This window comes from Camelus bactrianus, chromosome 16 (assembly GCF_048773025.1).
Source record: "Camelus bactrianus isolate YW-2024 breed Bactrian camel chromosome 16, ASM4877302v1, whole genome shotgun sequence".
NCBI lineage: Eukaryota > Metazoa > Chordata > Mammalia > Artiodactyla > Camelidae > Camelus > Camelus bactrianus.
In genome coordinates, this window is record NC_133554.1 from 4,526,639 (window position 1) to 4,546,717 (window position 20,079).

Sequence of the window (20,079 nt, forward strand, 5' to 3'; positions counted from 1 at the left end):
CAGCTCTGCGCCTTCACCACACACACCCCTGTGTATCTGTACTTGTCAAGCTGGTCTGTGTGCCTAAGTGAAGGAGAAACACACTCTTTCAGATGTGAAAGGCTAAGGTTTTTCAAAGAGACCAACAATAACACGTGTTAAAATTTGTAGTAGATGGCATATATCAGTCCTTAAATTGGTATCAAATTTTAATGTACATGAATGCAAAAACACTTACTCTTCCAGTACTGTATGAACTCATGGAATCCAACGGTTACACCCATTGGTTACACCAATCAATACATTGATTGGTGTGTCATACTACAAAGTTTAGCGAGAGTGTGGTCATATCTCATCTTTTCCCTTTTCTTTTTAAATTGCCCCCCATCCCTCCCCATGCTAAACTATCATGCTTGCTCAAGGATTCAAGGTGATAAACAAAGGTAGACAGTATCACCTGGTGGGTACAGATGTGACAAGTCACCAGTCTGTAGGTTCCATGACCACCCTGGAAGTTTTTCTTAAAAGCTGAGATTTTTAATAGCATTCCAACAGGGGATCTCAAAATAAGGTCCAATCAAAAGTGACAGACAACAATTTCCTATTTTCACTCTTAAATTCCTTCAGAACTTGAGTAAGCATTATACAGTTCCAGATGCTATCGAATTCAGAAAAACGTTAACATCAAAATGAAGGAACTTCTTTATTCACTAACCATGACTATCACTAAAACAGATTATGGTGCTGATCAACTTGGTAAAGCACACATAGCAGAGACTGAAAAAAGCGGGACACGATTATTTAAAAGCACCTTCCCTAGCATCTGAGAAAAAAGTTTAGGACTTCAGTTAAACAAGACAGCTTTCCCTTCGGACCCAGCTAAGTCAGAGCGGGCGTCATGCAGACAGTACATAAGGGCGATGCAACACTCATGCGGAGAAGTCAAAGGAAAACGGCCTTTCCACTTACACTACAGCAGCACAGCGTAACAACAGAGGAATCATTTCACATTCCAAGAAAAACAGCAGTTTGTTTCAACAGATAATCCAAAGCAGAGGTCTTAGCCTGTGCACCTTTAGGGGTCTGTGGTTTTATGCAAAATTTTGGATATGTATGCATCTTCCCAAGAAAAAAAGTCTATAGTTCTCACCACATTGTAAAAGAAACATGACCAAAAACAGGTTAAGAAGCCATAGAGAGAATCCTAAAACCCCTCGCACCATTAATGTTTCATTAGTTTTATATAATCCAGCAAAGAGAAATGCTCAGTGGTGAAGGAGGCTGGAAGAGTCAGAGTACCGTTTTGCTCACAGTAAACTTCATCACAGGTAGCATTTTACATTAAGACGACACCAATCCACTCCTAAGGCAAGTGAGAAACAGGCTACTCCTCTCATCAAGCCATTTCGATAAATTCTCTCTCATTTTTGATAAAACAAGGGATTGATAGGAAGATGATTAGCTCAGACTGTCTGCAAACCCACTCTCAGTTCTTGCAAACTGGAAAATTATTTAGTCCCGTAAGAATTTTAAGTTTGATGAGAGTGTGGCCGTATCTTGTTTTTCTCTTTTTCTTGTTCTTCTTATATTGCCCACCCACTCCCCTGCCCTTGTCAATTTTCCTGTGGTATCTTACACAGAGCAAATATTCATTAAACATCTGAACAACACAGGAACAAATTACAATGACATGGGCCTACTCAGAGTCAGATGGAAACCATCATGAGCATCAACACAAGCCTGCCAGGTACAGTCTATGGGCCAATCTCCATTTCTGGCCATTTTTGATTTTTTTTTTTAAATGAACATATTCAGTGGCATGACACTCACAATAATAAGGACAGAATGTGACAGCAGTCTCACAAAGTATGCATTTCAGTACAACTTCCAAACCAGGGAACAGGGCAGTACTGAGTGGAGATGAAATAAACAACAGAAGCCGAGCCGGTCAGGACCGAGTAAGGTTGAGGTTAGTGGCAACAGCATGTGCGTGGTTTCCAGGAAACCTTCAGTGAGACTGCTGTTAGCCCTAGCCCCGCACCTTGCCCAGCCCAGTGCGCTGCGTCTTCTTCCAGCTCCCCGCCTGGCTCAGCGCAGCACTGCCCTGCTCCCAGGGGTGCAGCCGCCCGACCTGAACTCACCTTGGCAGTGGAAGCGCCTGAAGTTTAAAACACGTTAATGCATCATGCCGAAAGTGCAGCGAACATGCACACTCCACAACTCATGTTCCCAGAGAGGGGGAAGACATGCCGCCAGTAAGACAGCCCCTGCACAAGACACCCTCAGAGACCCTGGAGAGACAGTTGTATAAATACCCGTATTTGCACACAGGGAAGAAGAGAACACGAGTGGTATTACTGCACCAAGAAATGCACCTGATGGGTTAAAGCACCAAAAATAATTATGGGCATCACCTACTTTAACTGCCATTATTTGCCCACTTGGTTTGTGGACCATTTTGTTGACAGAACCATAAGCTCCTCGTCCAATTTCTCCGAGGTCTTTCAAGTCCTCTGCAGTGAAATCCCAGTGTTGCTCAGGGGAGATCTTCAGTTTTCCTGACGATTCAATGCTGTGTGTTCTCAGTCTCTCTCTGTTAAAATATTGGGAAGCAATTTTTCCACATTTTAAATAGGTTTTGACTTTTTTCTTTCAGCTAGCACTGATTAATGCGTGGGAAAATTTGTTTTCTCATCAGTTACCAAAATAGTCTGAGCTCCAGGCTCCTGGAGGATTTTTCTGTTTGTGTCATCTTGGTTTTTTACACACTGAGTTAATTGAGAAAGGCCTAAATTTAGGTAGTCAATAAACATAGCTTTAATGGGATTCATAAACCCAAATGTCCATTTACTAAAGAAACTAATACTGCAGACCTGTTTCATTTCCAAATATACGATCCAAACTTTGCAAAACTGCATCATCAAATGCAGGATCCCAAGTGCTATAAACCTCACTTCCAAAAATCTCTTATCCTACCTTTCCCAACACTAATTGCTGCAGGTCCTCAACCCCTAGCACAGCTGTTCACAAACTTTGCTGCACATCAGCCTCACCGGAGAGTTTTAAAATCCCAATGCCCAGGTATCATCCTATAGCCATTAAATCAGAATTATCTGGAGACAGGAGTTAGAAAACAGCATTTTTAAAGATCCCCAGATGATTCAAGCAAAGTTTGGGAACGAGCACGCCAGTATACTGCCCTGTCCATGATAAAGCCATGCTGAGGTGGGAGAGCCGTGACACAGCCAGCCGGCCGGCTCTAAGAGGAGAACTGTCATGTGCTATTCAAAATTGGGCCTTTCAGCTCCTATTCAACAGATAGAGCAATAAGTGAAAAAAGAATGATCATGGACAGAAGAGCTCACTTGTTACAGATTTCCGTTATATTAAAAAAAAAAAAACAAAAACTCATCTCCAAAATTCCAACCTGGAGATCAAAGTATTAACTTCCAACTGTACTTTGTAAAAAAAGCAAATCCGATGAAAAATGTAAAATCAATCTCATTTGTCTGTCGCTGTCTCTCTCTCTCACACACCCCTCCCCACTGATGTGTAGGAATGAACTGGACCAGGCCAGAGAAAGCAACAAACAAAAAGGAAAAGATTCCACTGACTATCATCTATATTTTTTCAACTTCATATTAAATGACCAGAATCTCTTTAAAAATCTGATCTAGTAATACCAACAAGAGAAGTTCATATGCTTGGTTATCTATTTCTTCTTCCAAAATTTCGGGACTGTTTCCTCACATTAGTAGAACTGTTTTTTTGCAGTTACTTTTAAGGTTCTCGAAATTTAGAATTTTAAAATCACTCCCCAAAATTATCATTTATACTAGTATTAATAATAACCAATAATCAAGGTTATAGTTAAAAAGTTAATATGCTTTGTCTAAATAACAACTTAGTGAACCAGCACTCCAAATGCCAGGTTCTCAAATCATAATTCTAATGTCATAGTCCCAGCTTTCCATCATACAGGTTCTCGTCAGTTTACAAGATGCCTTCACCAACATTGTTTATACCCCAGCATCTGAAGTCACAGGAAGCCCAAAAGTCAATGGTATAAGCTACCACTCAGTTTGGAGGTAAAGCCTGAACATCTTCTTTCTAAGAAGGAACTCAGATCTAGGCAAATAGATGACGCCCAGGGACTAATTTTCTCAGTAATCACTTTCATGAAGTAGAAGGACTAAGCCAGGAAGTATTCTAATATTAAAAAGTTCCATGTATAATGATTACTGTTCTGTGATCACTGGCAAGTAAACACCATCTCTGTGGCTCAATTTAATCACTGGTGAAATATACAGCACTAGCCTACTGCTGAGAGTAGCTGAAAAAAGCTAATTAAAACTACATATAAGTTGGAAGCAACACTGTTAAGTGTTCACCAGTTTAAGGGCTGTGGCAGACAGGCGCTAAGGGGGGCCCCGATCCCCACCCTCCTGGAGCTCGTCTCTGTGGGGCTCCTCTCCGTGAACACACATGGGGCCTGAGACTTACTTCTCAGGATTACACTGTGTTATGTAACATTTGTTACTAGCATTCCTGAGAAATTAAATGAATGATATTTCATTATTATATAAAGTCACAGAAAAACAAGTTACAATATTATTAAAGGTCGAATTTTAGAAATATGGAATATCTCTGCTAACAGTTCAGCTTACTATAGACCTACTGTGTGCTTTCTGGACAAGATCCTTTTTTCTTTTTGAAAGTGAACAGACTGACAGCTAAGGGAGGGAGGTTACCTGCTTCTGCTAATGAAAATATTCAGAAATGGAGTAAGGCGGCAGATGCACAATTCTGAACACAATAAAACAACAGAATTATACAGTTTAAATGGGTGAATTGTATGGTGTATGAATGACATCTTAATAAAGCTGCTAAAAAAAAAAAGATGAATGGGAGAATGTGATTACTACTCAGAGTTCCATTTTCTCACTTGGATAGGAAGAGTAAAAACCACAGGAAAACACGCTACAGGTATGCCGTCTCCAAGGCATGTTCAGTCTTCATTCACACTGGGCTGACAATCCTTCCAGGAACACTGAATCAGTTTCACAGCTCCTGCCAGAAGAGTTAGCCCAACCATGACTGCTTCCAAAGAAGTGTCTGTAGACCAAGTGCACTGCAGTAACTAGACCTGAACCGTGACCACGGACTCTAGCAGTCAATCACGGAGGCAACTGCAAAATCCTAGTTATAGTTTTTTAACTTCAGACAAATTTGTCTAACAAGATTTAAGTGTTACTTCTACTAGACAGTATCAGAAATTCCCAGTCATTTCATTATTAATCTCTTACCTGAAAATCAGTTCAACTCAACTGCACAAACCTATGTCATCTTCGATGCATCTGCCCTAACAGTAAACAAGTTATTTACTTATATTCCTTCTAAAATATGTTAAGTGCTCCACATGGGCCCTACTAGACCAGGACATCCTGCCACTGTCTTTGTTGGGTCCACTCAAGAAACAAGCAAAGGATGTGGTTCCAAGTCTCAAATTAATCCAAGACCCAGACATGAATACAATCCCAGCCCCCTATCTAACCCTCTACATGGAAAAGTCCAATAGAAAAGGGTCCATAGAAAAATCAGTAACGTTCTCCTCTGGATTTAGAGGTCTTTAAGTATGAAAAACAGTTTTAATAGTCTTTGTTAAACTAGGACTTATAATTAGATGATCAAATGACACATATTCCAGGTAAAAAAAATCAACTACACTTAGATTCTTCAATGCCTTACAGATCACGAATCTGAATTAAATACACAGTGTACCTCTTGAATACAATATTTTAAACAGTATGCATTTTTGGATAGATACTGACAGCTCCAGGGGAGCTATTTAGACACAGACTAATGTTACCATTCATTTATTTTCTCCTATACAAAGGTAAGTAGAATTTTACTGGCAATAATAAACTTTGGTGAAATCTGCAGGCAACAACACAAAGGATTAAAACCAAAAAAAAAAAAAAAAAAGTCAATCAACCTTATTGATTTGAATCAAATTTGAAAACTCAATTCATGAACACACATCTTACCACCAGATTTTCAATGACTAATATAAACAGACTGGGTGTGTGTCCCATGTAGTTGTTATCTTCCTGTTCCTTTTCAAAAGACTGTATTTCCTGGCTTTATAAAAGGATGCCATACGAATGACTGGAAAATATCAAAGATGTCAGGGCTTACCTCTCCTAACTGTTTGAGGGGACACTTATTCCTCCCACGCCTCATTTTTCCAGGCAGTGGGATCTGGTCTCTCACCTGAGCCCTGACTGACTCACCGGTGAATACAGAGAAGAAACTAAACACACTCAGTTCAGTTCCTCTTTCGAAGCTAACCTGCCCTCAGGGAGGGTACGTGTGCTCTGGCCGTGTCTCTCTCGTACCTTCTATTGGCTGCACTCACAGGGTGGGTGAGTCTAATTATTCGAGGGCAAGGGTAGTCAGCAAACTACTCCGCCTCAAATATAAAGCTATGTTTCCAGTTTTATCGAGAATGAGATGAACCTTATAATCAATCTCCATCTCTTAGGCTCCTGCGTTTCTCTCAACTGGTTCCAAACACAAATGGAAATGAGGCATTTTCATTTTTTAACTAGACTTGCATATAACAAAGATTCATAATTTTCAAAACTTTTAACTTTGAAGTATTGGACAGTAATAAAACTAAATGCAACTATGCAACTCCTAGGGTTCAAAGAGAATAAAACAATTTCAAAGTGACCTAAGATCTTCCAGGCTCCAAGAGTTTCAGAGCTAAGTAACTGGTTGACCCTAAAACCTAAACCAATTCCCTTTAGTCCCCTTGGAGAAGTGTGCAGAGGTATACAAGACAAACATTTTTGGTGAAACTGAGTTATACCCATAGCTTCTAAGTCCTGGTTTACTCCACTCTGGAAGAAGTTTACCAGGAGTCTCAAGGGATCATGTGCAGTCTGCTAATTGTAATTTCTATCCTAAGATATAATTCCTGACCAAAAATAAACAGGTCTAGGAAAAAAAGAATAAGAATAGTAGAAAACACGATGCCTGAGAAGGCTGGGAGAAGCAAACAGCAGCAGCACTGTAAAGATGCCCTTACATGTTGATATCCGCATGCCCGGCATTACACCCGTAAACAGAAGCTAGGTTCCCTGGCGTCTCTTTGGGAAACCACTCTCTTGAGAACAAGGGCAGTGTTTTTATCAAAAATAATCCCTAAATATCCCCATTTTTCCTTTTATAATTTTCTATGCTTAACAGCATACAGATCATCCTTAGCTGCCTTCAGTGAACACTGCACAGGGTTCCAACTCCAAGACCCTGATTATCAACCTGGGAGACTCAGCCAAGAGCCCCCATGGCAATTACACAAGTAAAAGGTCTATTAGAAAAGTCAATCATAATCCAGAGAAAAGCACTATTAACCATTCAGTATAGACCCTCTGCGTCTTCCTGTACTATGTGTATAGGTTACAAAATGACCTGCCATACCTACTGCTTCACAGACTTCATTCAAAACCCCTCTGACACAGCAGCCTCGCAAGGCCCACGTGGGTGCGTACGCCGCCTGGAGTCTGCACTGCCGGGAGCACCCGCAGGGGGGCCCCGGGCCCGGTGGTGCCCGGCCCACAGCGCGCTGTCCCTCATGCCAACCTGGAAGGGGATCCAGGCTAGATCCCTCTTTCAAGTGGCATCTTGATGTATTACTCTCAGAGTGGGAGGTTCTTAGCTACGTGGTAAACTAGTGTTCTTCTTAGGTTAACAGCCTGAGAGAACGTTCCCAGAAGCTGTTTATTTTCGTGTTGCTGCTTCTGCTAAAAAGTTATCTATCTATTAACATACCCATCAGCCCTTTGTCCTGCGTTGTTAATGCTTCTCCAGGGTGTTGTTTACCTTCAACTGTATTTGTGAAATTATATACGTAAAAAAATGTGGTTATCTGAATGCCTGCAAATCAATGACTCCCATTGCTTCCTTCCTTCTGCCATCATACAGTGCATCACTCAGGTTCACTTCCGCATACAACACGGATTTCATCTCACTGCATTTTCAGTTTCCTAGCAATGTTTTTTTTTTCTTATCACCCTTTTCAGTAATCTTGTTACTGATTTACCCAAATGTGTTCTCTTCTCAATATATTCCAATCCTTTTAAAATAAAGGCCATGATTTCCTCTACTTTAAGAAAAAATGCTAATCATTCTTACAAAAAATGATCTGAATGCTGCAAAATGTCATATTCAGAGACGCTCCTTCTCAAAGCATTGAAGACATTGTTCTCTGATTCCATATTTCTCCTCCTATCTCACAGGAGTATCTGTGGCCCTTGTGCTTGGGGCACTCTGGAGCATCAGGAGACAGACTGACGTGATCCCTGAAACAACTAAAGAAACAAGACGAAATATATGAGAGGATCTTGAAGACCCTAGACAACTAAGCCTGTATCAATCACCCTGCCCTTGAAGAGTCAGTTTAACATCCTCTCCAGCAAGACAACACATCTACTGCAAAGTATATGGCTCATAGGTTTCCAAAGGAAACTTGCCAGAACTAGCTACTCTTAACACAATGTGGTCTAAGAAGCCAAAATCCAGCTCTTCAATACCATATGCAGTGGGCTGACCTGTGACCCCAACCAAAGACGTGTCCATTTGGAACTGCAGAAGGTGACCCTATCTTTACAGATATCACTAAGAAAAGACCACCCTGGATTAGGGTGGGCCCTAAATACAATGATGAGTGTCCTTACAAGAGTCAGAAAAGGGGAAAACACACACACAGAGACACAAGGAGGTGAAGACAGAACCAGCAACTGGAATGGGTCCTCTGCTCAGGCCTTCGGAAGCAGCATGGCCCTGCAAACACCTTGACTTCAGATTTCTGGCCTCCTGAACCTGAGAGAATAAATTTCTGTTGTTTTAAGCCACCAAGTCTCTGGTAATTTGTTACAGCAGCCCCAGGAATCCAATACACCATCTAAATCACGAGTCTCCAAACTTTTTCTGTAAAGAGACAGACAGTAAGTATTTTAGGTTTTGCCAGCCATACAGGTCTCTGTGGTAACTATGTAGCCAAATGGGTGTGGCTATGTTCCAATAAAACTTTATTTTCAAAACCTAGCAGCAGGCCACATTGGCTCACAAGCTGTACTCTGCTTACTACATAAACTAAACGTTATCAGTCATCTAAATGATACCTGTCACTTCAACGGTCTAAATCCCATCTACTCATTTTTCGTATCATTTCTCTTTCAAATTTACAATGATGCTCTGGAGGATAAGAAACTCCAATTACCTACCCAAGTCCTACAGTTTTTTATTTCCAGAATTTAATCTTGAGATACTTTTCAGGCGTTTTCTTAAAAATCCACCACAAATCCACGGGGAGTGGGACTGAGGGTCTGATACCCCTTCCCCGATTCTCCCATCTCTTAGGTGAGAAAGGACACAAGGCAGCAGCAAACCTCGGGAGCACCTGGAGCAGCTTCCCCAGCTCCGAGTCTTCCAGCAAGTAACAGGGCAGTATGGCCACAGCGTTCCCGTGTACGTGAGGACCTGATTCCCCAAACCTGCCGATGCCTCCTATTCTCCTTTGATAAACAAACTCCTTGCGTCTAGAGCCACCACCCGTAAGACCTCTTTATTATCTAACCCAGCTGACGTGTTTTCTCCTCTCACTTCATGAGCACAGCCTTCTACTCCATTTATCCTGATTGCCTCCCAATGCTACCAAACATTGTCTTTCTTCCCAAATTATTTCTTCCTTCTTTCCCCACAAAGCATCCTTGACTTTATCAAGCCAGCATATATTAAAATGCCTCGAGCTGTTCTACTCTCTCCTCAGCATAAAGAACTCGTACTCCTCCTTAGTCAGGAAAACAAGCAGAACACATACCCTGCACACCACTGCAACTGTCCTTCTGTGTCCACACTGTTAGGATCTCTAGATGAATACTGCTTTATGCCTCCTTCTGCAATGCAGTTCTGTTAATTCCGGAAATTTCCACAGTAAACGCAATCTGTCAGTTGCCATGGAAACTGCCTGCTTCCTGGCACTACTAACAAAGTGAGTATCTTTGCTAAGCTCTAAGATGAGGCAAAAGGAAAAACTGAAAAAAGAAAGGTATCTAGAAGAAGTGCTCAAACACTCCAAAGACAAATATTCAAATTCTGATGTCCATATTACAGTGAACAGAAGGGATTAATTGCACAAATCTGCAGTGTTTTGAAGGAGTGCTGACTTACGAAGCAGAAAGCACTTTTATCACTGAGGAAGCTGTGACAGAGTGAACACGAGAAACACTCCTGTTTACCTGGCACTGCATGTTCCTTAAGGCTGACCATCTGTCAGCTGTCCTCACAGCTGACACCGGAATGGCCTTCCTGGGTTGGGCTTCTCACAGAAAAGGTTAGGAAAGCTGCCCGAAACCAACAGGTTACAAGTTTCCACAAGATCTTTTCCCTATCTGGGCTCCAGTCTCGCTGGTGGCTAAAACCTCATCCCCTCAAGTATTGTAAGAAATCAGAGTAGTTAAAAGGGTATCTCAGGAGTCGTCACCAACAAAGCAGCCGTTCTCGCCCTCTCAGAAACCGAGCCCCAGCCACCCCCCGACCTGCCCTGTGAACCAGGGCCTGGTCCCTCTGCCTGCTTCCCACCTCTCTTTCCTGTCTCTGCCTGTGGCTCCTCTGAATGCAACTCTGAGTGTCAGATTTCTCAGGATCCAGCCCTGGACCCAATTCTCTCATCAAGATACACTCTCTGCGTAGACAATGTTTTCATCTCTATGCTGACAACTTTCAACTTTTTATCTCCAACCCACACCCTTTCCTCTCAGCACCAGACTGCTTTTTTCAACAGCAGAGCATGCATTACATTTACCTCCTTGATATCCCTCACACCTATTTCACAGGCACCGCACACCTCACACACCTGAAGCCAAGCTCCTGCTCCCCTGTGCTCCCTCATCCACCGAAGCTCCGTGCTCCACACTCAAGGGTCCCCATCACAGTCATGACAACTGAACCCAACATTCAAGCCAGAATTCTGGAAGTCACTACGAACACCTTCCCTTCTTCACTACCCACATTCAAATTATTACCAATTTTTGTGAGTTACTATATTGTATACCTGTAACATATAATATTGTACATCAACCATACTTCAATTTAAGAAATATATTGTAAAATAAATGCATAAATAAAAGAAAAATTACCAATTTTTGTTAATACTGCTTTGAAAACTCTTTGGGATCTGTCCATTTCCCTGTACCTCCACTGTCATCAACCTAACATTGTTACCACCCACTCTATTCAGCTCCACTGCCACAGAATCAGGTCCCCCTGATTCTGTTCTTGCCTGTCACCAACACACACCGCACACAACAGGCAGAATCACTTGGGGCTGTAAGTCAGATCATGTCACTCACCTGCGTATAAGCCTTCCCTCGCTGCCCACTGCACTTCAGATGTCATCCCAACTCCACCTGCAAGGCCCTTCTTTATCTGGCCCATGACAATCTCTCTGCCCTTATTTTAAACTTTTCCTTCCTCATTCAGTCATTCTCCATTCAAACTGGCATTCTCTCTGTTCCATAAGAAGCTGAATCTTCCCCACCTTGACACCCTGCAACTTCAAATGCAGGCTGCTCCCTCCACCTGGAACACTCTCATCAGTCCCCTCCCCCACACAGCTCAGAGGCTTTCCATGGCCATCTCTTCACCAACTCCACTCCAGGACAGGCCCCTCTTTCATTCTTTCATGCCATCTGGTTCTTTTCCTTCAACAGCACGCATACTACTTACAATTTCATTCATTCGTTCACTCATTCATTTGCTGAATGTCTGTGTCTACCTCTAAACCTTAAGCTTCATGAAGTAGCACTGACACCTCTTTGTCAATGTGAAATGCCCCGTGCCCACCGCAGTACTCAGTAGATGGCAGGCATTCAACAGACTTGCCAAGTGGCTGACAGACACATACTGGGCTGCTTTGGTTTCTGACAGGTATCAGAGGCTCACAGAGCTCTGGACCCCAGGAAATGGCTCTATATCCATTCCCTACGCTTTTGCAACCAATCAAACCCCAAGGTAAGGAGGAACACGCCTGCTGTATCCGACCTCTGCGTCTCCTCGATCAGGAGAGGCCAACGGTAAGCAGCTGGGGGAACCTGCAGCGCACTCTGCATCCGTGGTCCTCAACCAGGGGCAATTCTGCCCTCCATGGGTCTGGAGACATTTCTGGTTGTTACATCTGAGGGAGGCGGGGGCTATGGCATCAAGTGAGTAGAGTCCAGAGGTGCTGCCAAACATCCTGTAATACAAAGAACAGCCCCCGACAACAAAGAATTATCCAGCCTACAATGTCCACAGTGCCGAGGCCGAGAAGACACCGCCACTTCCGAGTCTCCTAAGGCAGGACAAAGGCCCAAAACTGCCAATCTACAGAGGATTAAACATTTTGCAATTACAAGAAAATATGACATTTCACTAATACAAAGTTGCTCTTAAAACACTGTTTTTACTTTAAAAATGAAAATAATCTAAATGGCTATACAGTGCAATGAAAGGTATAAAACTGACTGAAAAACAGGGAATGTGCTAATATAGAAATATCTTCAAGATGTACTTTGTGAAAGAAAAAGTCACAAAGCAGCGTAAAATAGAACTGCTTTTTGTATAGATATTTTCATGGTTTGATCTAAGTTAATTACATATGCTGACACTTGAGCAAGCTCTTCTGCAAGGACGTACTATACCTCACAGGGCTGTACCTTCAGAGAGAGACACTGAGGACGTGGGGCCTTTAGTTTTATAATTTTCTGTACCAACTGAATTGCCTGACCAGAAGCACATGTTACTTATTATTCACAGGGTAACATGAACTATCCAGATGGTAAGATCATGGCCATTTTAGTTTTCTTCTTTATAGTTTTCTGTATTCAAAAACAGAAGAGAAGGAAGGAAGGAAGGAAAGGAGGGAGGGAAGTAAAAACCACTAGTAAATGTGCTTTTAAAAGCACAACAAAGACAACATGTCCCCACACGTTTTCTAGGAGAATCCAACTACTTAGGGCCACACCGCCCCTCATGTGACTTGATGGATGCTCTAGATTAACCCTCAAAAGATACCTGATAAGCTACTTTTAATTTTCACTGTTTCTTTCAAACATCATGACAAGGGAAACCAAATGGGCAGAAATGAAATTTGTCCCAATGTTGTTCTATAAGCATAAAAGCTATATTCAATAAAAACACAGTGGTCCAATACTTATCAACTGACTGATGAAACAGAGGTGTTTTGAGAACAAGAACAGAAAACCTCAAGTACTGTTCGGTGAAAGCAAACATAATTTTTATCATTCGCATTCTGCTTTTTTTGTATCTGAAGTATCATTTTCATACAGTGAAAAGTGCATTGAGTTTGATGAGTTAACAAAAACGTACAAACACATACACCCTTACATTCCACAACCCTGACAAGATCCAGGATATTCCATCACCCCAGGAAGTTCTCTTCAGCCATTCTTGTCACTCCCCTCCAGAGACACACGCTCTGATTTCAGCCACCACAGATTAGTTTTGCCGACTTCAGAACTTCAGAGAGACACAATCAGTGTGTTTTCTCGCCTCTTCTGCTCAGCATTTTTGGAGATCCACCAATGTGACTGTGGGCATCAGTGCTTTATTCTTTTTTACTGTTGAGGAGTATTTCATTGAATTATATACCACAATCTGTTTATTCGTTCTTCCATCATTAGACATGGGTTGTTTCTAGTTTGAGGGCAATTACAAATAAAGTTTTCATGAGCATTCGTATGCAAGTCTTCCTAAGGATGTTTTCATTTTGGTCAAATAACAAGGAGTAGAACTTCTGAGTCATGGGGTAGACGTATGTTTAACTTTATAAGAAACTATTAAAGAGTTTTCTACCATTTCTACTCCCCAAATGACACATGAGAATTCCAACTACACCCTATACTTGTCAATATACTGTACGGTCTTTTAAATTGTACGCTTTCTGGTGGTGTGTAATGGCATTTCCTGGTGGTTTTAACTTGCATTTTCCTAATTACTGATGTTGTTAAGCATGTTTTTCATCTACTTATTATCCATTCCCATACCTCTTTTGTGAAATGTCTATCAAGTCTTTAACCCATATTTTTAATTGAGTTCTTTGTTTTGTGTTGTAATTCATTATATTTACTGAAGTCCTTTGTCAGGTATATTAACTGTGAAAATTTTCTCCCAGTATGTAGCTTGCTTATTTATTTTCTTAAGAAGCTTTTGATGAACAGAAATTTTAAATTTTGGTAAAATCCAATTTATCACTTTTCAGTAGTTATTTATTTCTTTGTCCTGTGAAGGAAATCTTTCCCTAAGCCAGATCACAAACTTATTTGGATATTTCCTTTTAGAAGCTTTATAGAATTTTTGCTTTTAGGTCTATGATCCCTCTCAAACTAAGTTTTGCATATGATATGAAGCAGGAATCAAGATTTCTTCTGTTCCCTTCCTTTTTCCAGTTGTTACATCACCATGAAGAGTGTCTCTTTGTCTCCACTGAACTGTACAGTCAATCTGATCAAAAATCAATTTTTAGGTACATTTGTCTATTGGACTTGATATTCTGTTCCACTGATCTATCTTTCTGTCCTTAATGTTCTTCCACAAAGCCCTAATTACTGTAGCTTTATATCAAACGTCGAAGTTTAAGTCCTCCAACTCATTCTTTTATAAAATTACTTTCGGCTACTTTGGATCCTTTGCATTTCCATATAAATTTTAGAATCAATGTCACATTACACACACACACACACACACACACACACACAAAGTTTGATAGAGTTTCATCGGGATTACATGAATCAACAGATCAATGCGGGAAGAACACACACCCCATTAATTAATATTGTACCTTCCAATCCATGAAAATAGCGTCCTAATCCATGTATTTAGGTATTTAATTTCTTCCAGTAATATTCTGTAGTTTTGTAGTTTTAGTATAGAAGTCTTATGTATTGTTCACTAAGTTTATCCCTAAGTATTTTATACTTTTTCATGTTCCTACAATGATTTTTTCAATTTCATTTTTAAGTGCTCCTTTACTAGTATTTTTAAATTGATTTTGGAATAATGATTATGTATTTCTGTGACCCTGCTAAGGTCACTTGATAATTCTAATAATGTTTTGTAAAATAACTAGGATTTTCTACATATATGTCATATCATCTGCCCTCCCCTCCTCCAAAAAAAGACTAGTTTGCTTCTTTCTTTCCAATGTTTATGACTTTTAATCCTTCCTGCCCTATGGCATTGGCTAAGACCACCAATGTAATACTGCATAGAATTGGTGAGTACAGATATTCTTGTCTTATCACCAGTTGAAGAGAAAATATTAAGTCCTTTGTCATTAAGTATGGTGTTAGCTGCAGGTTTTTCATAGATGTCCTCTGAACAGTTGAGGAAGTCCCCCTTCTTATCCTAGTTTAATGAGAAAGTCTATAATGAATAGATATTGAATGTTGTCAAGCGCTTTTTCTACATCTACTGAAATGATTATGCCATGTTCCTCCTTATTTTGTTAATGCAATGAATTATACTGACAATTTTCAAATGCCACATGAAGATGAAGCCCGCCTGGCTGTGACGTGTTGTCCTTTCTACATGTTCTGGGTTCAGTTTGCTAATACTTTGTTGAGAATTTTCAAGTGTGTGTTCACAAGGGACAGTGGTCTGCAGTGTTCTTTTTTTATAATGTCCTTGCCTAGTTTTACATCAGGGTTATGCTGACCTCATAAAAATGAGTTGGGAAATGCTCTCTACTCTTCTATTGCTGAAAAAAATTGTGGAAATTTATTTCTTCCTTTAATGTTTGATAAAACTGACAAGGAAAACCATCTGGGGCCCAAAGTTTCCTTTGAGAGTAAAATTTTTCTCATTACAAATTCAGTTTTTAACAGATATAGGGATATACAGGTTTTCCATTTCTTCTTGGGTTAATTTTGATTATTTATGTCTTTCAAGGAATCTGTCTATACCATTCAGGTTATTGAATTTATCAGCATTAAGTTATTTATTATATTTCCTTATTATGCTTTTACTGTCTGTGGGATCTGCAGTGATACCCCCTCTTTCATTCCTGACAGTGATAACTTGGGCTTCTTTTTTTCTTTGATATATTTTGTTAGGGGTTCATTACTTTTACTGATCTTTCCAAGAAACAACTTTTGAATTTGTGACCTTCTCTAATATTTGTCCATTTTCTATTTCATTAATTTCTGCTCTTATCTTTATTATTTCCTTTCTTCTACTTACTTTGGATTTAATATGCTCTTGCTTTTCCTAGCTCCTTAAAGTTATTCATTACTCTTTCTAGTGATTCTGTGTATGTGCCCTGACTAGGCATTTAAATTTTTAGAAACAGTATTATAACACTTTCTCTTTCTTTCTGACTCATTCAGATTCTATAATTATTCTCTCAACTGAGTTAATTCATGCCTATTTCTTTTCTTTTAAAAAAATCCCTAAATTAAGAACAAATATTTAAATGGTCAGATATAAAAGAAGCATATTTTTCTTATTATGTCAAGAAGCTTAATTTTTAAAGTTCACTTAGTGAAGAGATTTCCAGATAGATATGTATTAGTATCCCCTCCCTCCTGAAACACCATAAAACAGCAGAAAAGGATTTTTTAAATATACAAACTCACAATGTAAAAAAGACTGGGAGAGACCACCCTAGAGGAGAAACAGCAATAAATTTTTGGAAGATCAAAAGTAAATCAACAAGCAATAACAGATTTAGCAAGGCAGGGAAAGGTAAAACTAAAAACTGCCTGCAACAGGGGGTGCCAAAAAAGTAAACTGACCCGTATTACAGAAGCCCAGAAAAGCTCAAGAACAAGAAGCATCTATTAAGGATTGGGGGTTGTGGGGGAGGGGTTAACTCCCGAGGCAATATTAAAGTCTACCTAGGGGACAATTAGGTCCCTAGATCCTCGCAATCAGATGATAACCCCTCCTCTAGCTCAGCAGGTGGCCTATGGCTGTATACTCCTGTGAAACTGTACAAAAGGCGCCAGACAGAGGAGAAACGTAGCTGGATTAAGCAAAAGCCTGTACAGTAGAGACTCACCTAGTCTCCTTTGCCTAGACTCACAGCAGAACTGAAACAGCCCGATACACAGATCTCTCTCAGCAACCCAGTTCAACCCCCTCCTCATCCTTAAGGGAGATGCTTTTTTTAACACTCTGGGTGTGTGAGGGGGGGAAATTTGCCCAAAAGCAAGAGGAAAAGACCTCCAAATACCAACATTTGGGAATCCTCCAAAGGAAAAAAACCAGGCACCTCTCCTCCACCTCACTGGGCAGTCAAATCACAAAGCTTCCAATCACCTTTTCGTTGGCGAGAAGGAAGACATGATGTTGAGTGAAATAAGCCAGACACAAAAGAGCGAGTACTGTACAATTCCACTCATATGAGGTACCCAGAGTAATCAACTTCACGGAGACAGAAAGTAGAACTGTGGCCGCCAGGAGCCGGAGGAAAGGAGAATGGGGAGTTAGTGTTTCATGGACACAGAGATTCAGTTTGAGAAAATGAAGGCGTTCTGGAGAGGAATGGTAGTGATGGATACGCAACAACATGAGTGTACTTAACACCACTAAGCTGTACACTTAGAAATGGTTAAGAAGGTAAATTTTATGTTATGCGTATTTTGCTACAGTAAGAGAAAAGAAAGTCTGCAGCAGTAAATCTAAACCAGCCAAAAGTAAATAGATTATCTCACAGAATTTGCCACATTTGGCATTTTTAAATTTGGGGTACTAATTTGTACCTATAAGTGTTTCTACCATAAACATTACTGCCGTTTTGTGAAAGTGTTCCACCATAGAAATGCAGAGATTCCAAATCATTATGATTACATCAAAAATTCAAAGATGGGCAAAAAACCTCTTAGGCTCATCCATACTAACGGTTTTCACACTTAGGAACTGACCAGAGATGTCCTGGGACCACTGTGGTGGATTGGGGGAGACAAGATTACGGGGCCCTCTCCCACCTCCACACTTAGCCTGTCAGCCTGTGCATAAGATGGTTTTTGAAGAAAAGTAGCACAAAATTGGCTTGACTCGTATTCATTCATATATGTATTCTCTCTCCCTCCGCCCCCTCCCCTAATTCACCGTATAAAATAATGAAAGTCACTGTTCTAAGTCAGCACCTGAATTGAGACCAAAGAGTTAAGAGACACACTGAAGGTCACGGAGATAGTGATGACTCTGCGATAGAAATGAGGTCTCCAACATTAACGAAATGGTTAATCCAAGACAGTCAGCTTAAAAGATAAAGCTTCCACAATGCAACCAGCATTAAGTGCCGAGATCATTTGTAATTACTGTTCTACGTTTTAACATAAAGCTACTCGTTATGGAATTAAGAATACTAGTGATTAACTGGGGACGTCACAACTTCTTTTAAAACTACTTCTGAGATGTTCTATAGCACAACTGAGTCTTTTTCTGCTCAAATGTAATAAAGATAAATGAGATCCCAGAGATCCTTTTGGCCACCACAAATGAGAGCCCCGTAAGTTTACAACATACGGTCCCAAAATGTTTAGCTTAAGCCCCAAAATGTATCCTTACTCACCATTATTTATTTCCAGTGTTAGCTTTTAAGCGAGTGTTTCTTCTTGTACACTCCTGAGGTGCTGTGAAGATAAAAGAGCTGTTCTCTCAGAACCCCAAGGGTATTCAGCGTGTTCTAAATGACTCAGGACACAGAGAGCACCCACACGTCACTCAGCATGACGAAAGCACAGAATACAGCAGAAGGATATCCACTTCTGCTCATGTCAAATTTTAGATACAGAACAGGTTCTGGCGCAAGCCTGCCACATTTAGAAGACTACCCTTGGGGTATCAGAAAGACTTACAGTGCCTAGTATAATCTAATCCTGGTGGAAATGCAAAAGGTAGCCACACACCGTTCCTTTAGTTTTTCCTCGCACTCTTTAGTTTTACAGCTTAATCTTTCATTTAAAGGGCCACATGTCAAAATGTTAACATCTGCTACATCCAGGTAGTAGGTATGAAAGTATTATAACACTCGTTTTTTATGTATTGGGAATACTTATGATTCTAACCAATGATAATTAAAAATCAAGGTGCCTATTCAGGTTGTCTCCTCACTCTTAGGGACTCACATGGAAAGACTTATTTTTTTAAAGGAAATAAACAATAAAGAAACAGATTTAGACAAATTTCTGAATATTTGAAAGCAGACAAAAATATGTAGACAAAGTAAAACTAACAAATTCGAAGAGAAGGGACTCTGTAATTTCAAAAACTTATCAGCCAGCTAACTGCAGTGCAAACTTTGTTTAGCTTCTGCTTCAAACTATTAAAAAAAGTGATAAAGTAATCTATTTATTTGATATAGTGAAGAATTACTTATTCTACTAGATGTAATAATAGTATTATTATTGTGTTTTAAGAAGGAGTCTCTGTCTTTTAGAAACACATCCTGAAATATTTATAGATGGAATAATATGTCTGAGGTTTGGTTAAAGCTGAGGAGGGTGGGGGAAGAGATAAAAATAATACCAGCCATATCAACTGCTGAAGCTGGTGGATAAATACACAGATTCACCTACCACGCTCCAGTCTGGGATATACTTGCAATTTTCCATAATAAGGGGTTTAAAAAAAAAAAAAAACAGAACTAGAAAAGACCACCACCCATAAAACATGGTGGGTGGGGAGCACACAGCAGAGACGAGAGACAGAACCTTGGAGAGGGTCCACAGTGCGAAGGTGTGAAGGCCTGGGAACAGAAGAGTCAACTAAAATTCCTTCTAAAAGAAAGGTTTACTCAGAGCCTCCTCTCCTCTCCACTCTCCCCTCAAAATGAAGACAGCAAGTCTCTAAAGAAAATAAACATACTATCAGGAAAGAGCAAGGCGTCCTAGGGTGAATGCTGGCCTCCTCATTATGGCACCTAGAATGTGTCTGGCCCAAGAACCTGCACTCGAACCATTCACAGAAAAGTCAGGTCTGCCTTCCAGGTGACCACCTACAACCAGAGCTGCCAATAAGCCTTCTAAT

General features: G+C 40.4%; 1 protein-coding gene across 2 annotated transcripts in view; it reads right to left on the reverse strand.

Moving 5' to 3' along the window:
• The window catches only part of MAP2K4 (mitogen-activated protein kinase kinase 4), a 90,649-nt gene that overhangs the window by 38,505 nt on the left and 32,065 nt on the right, over positions 1 to 20,079 (reverse strand). For both annotated transcript variants that reach the window (XM_074342142.1, XM_074342143.1), the window contains one exon: positions 2,398 to 2,572. In XM_074342142.1, coding sequence (XP_074198243.1) covers positions 2,398 to 2,572 — 175 coding nt within the window. The remainder of the gene's footprint in view (positions 1 to 2,397; positions 2,573 to 20,079) is intronic.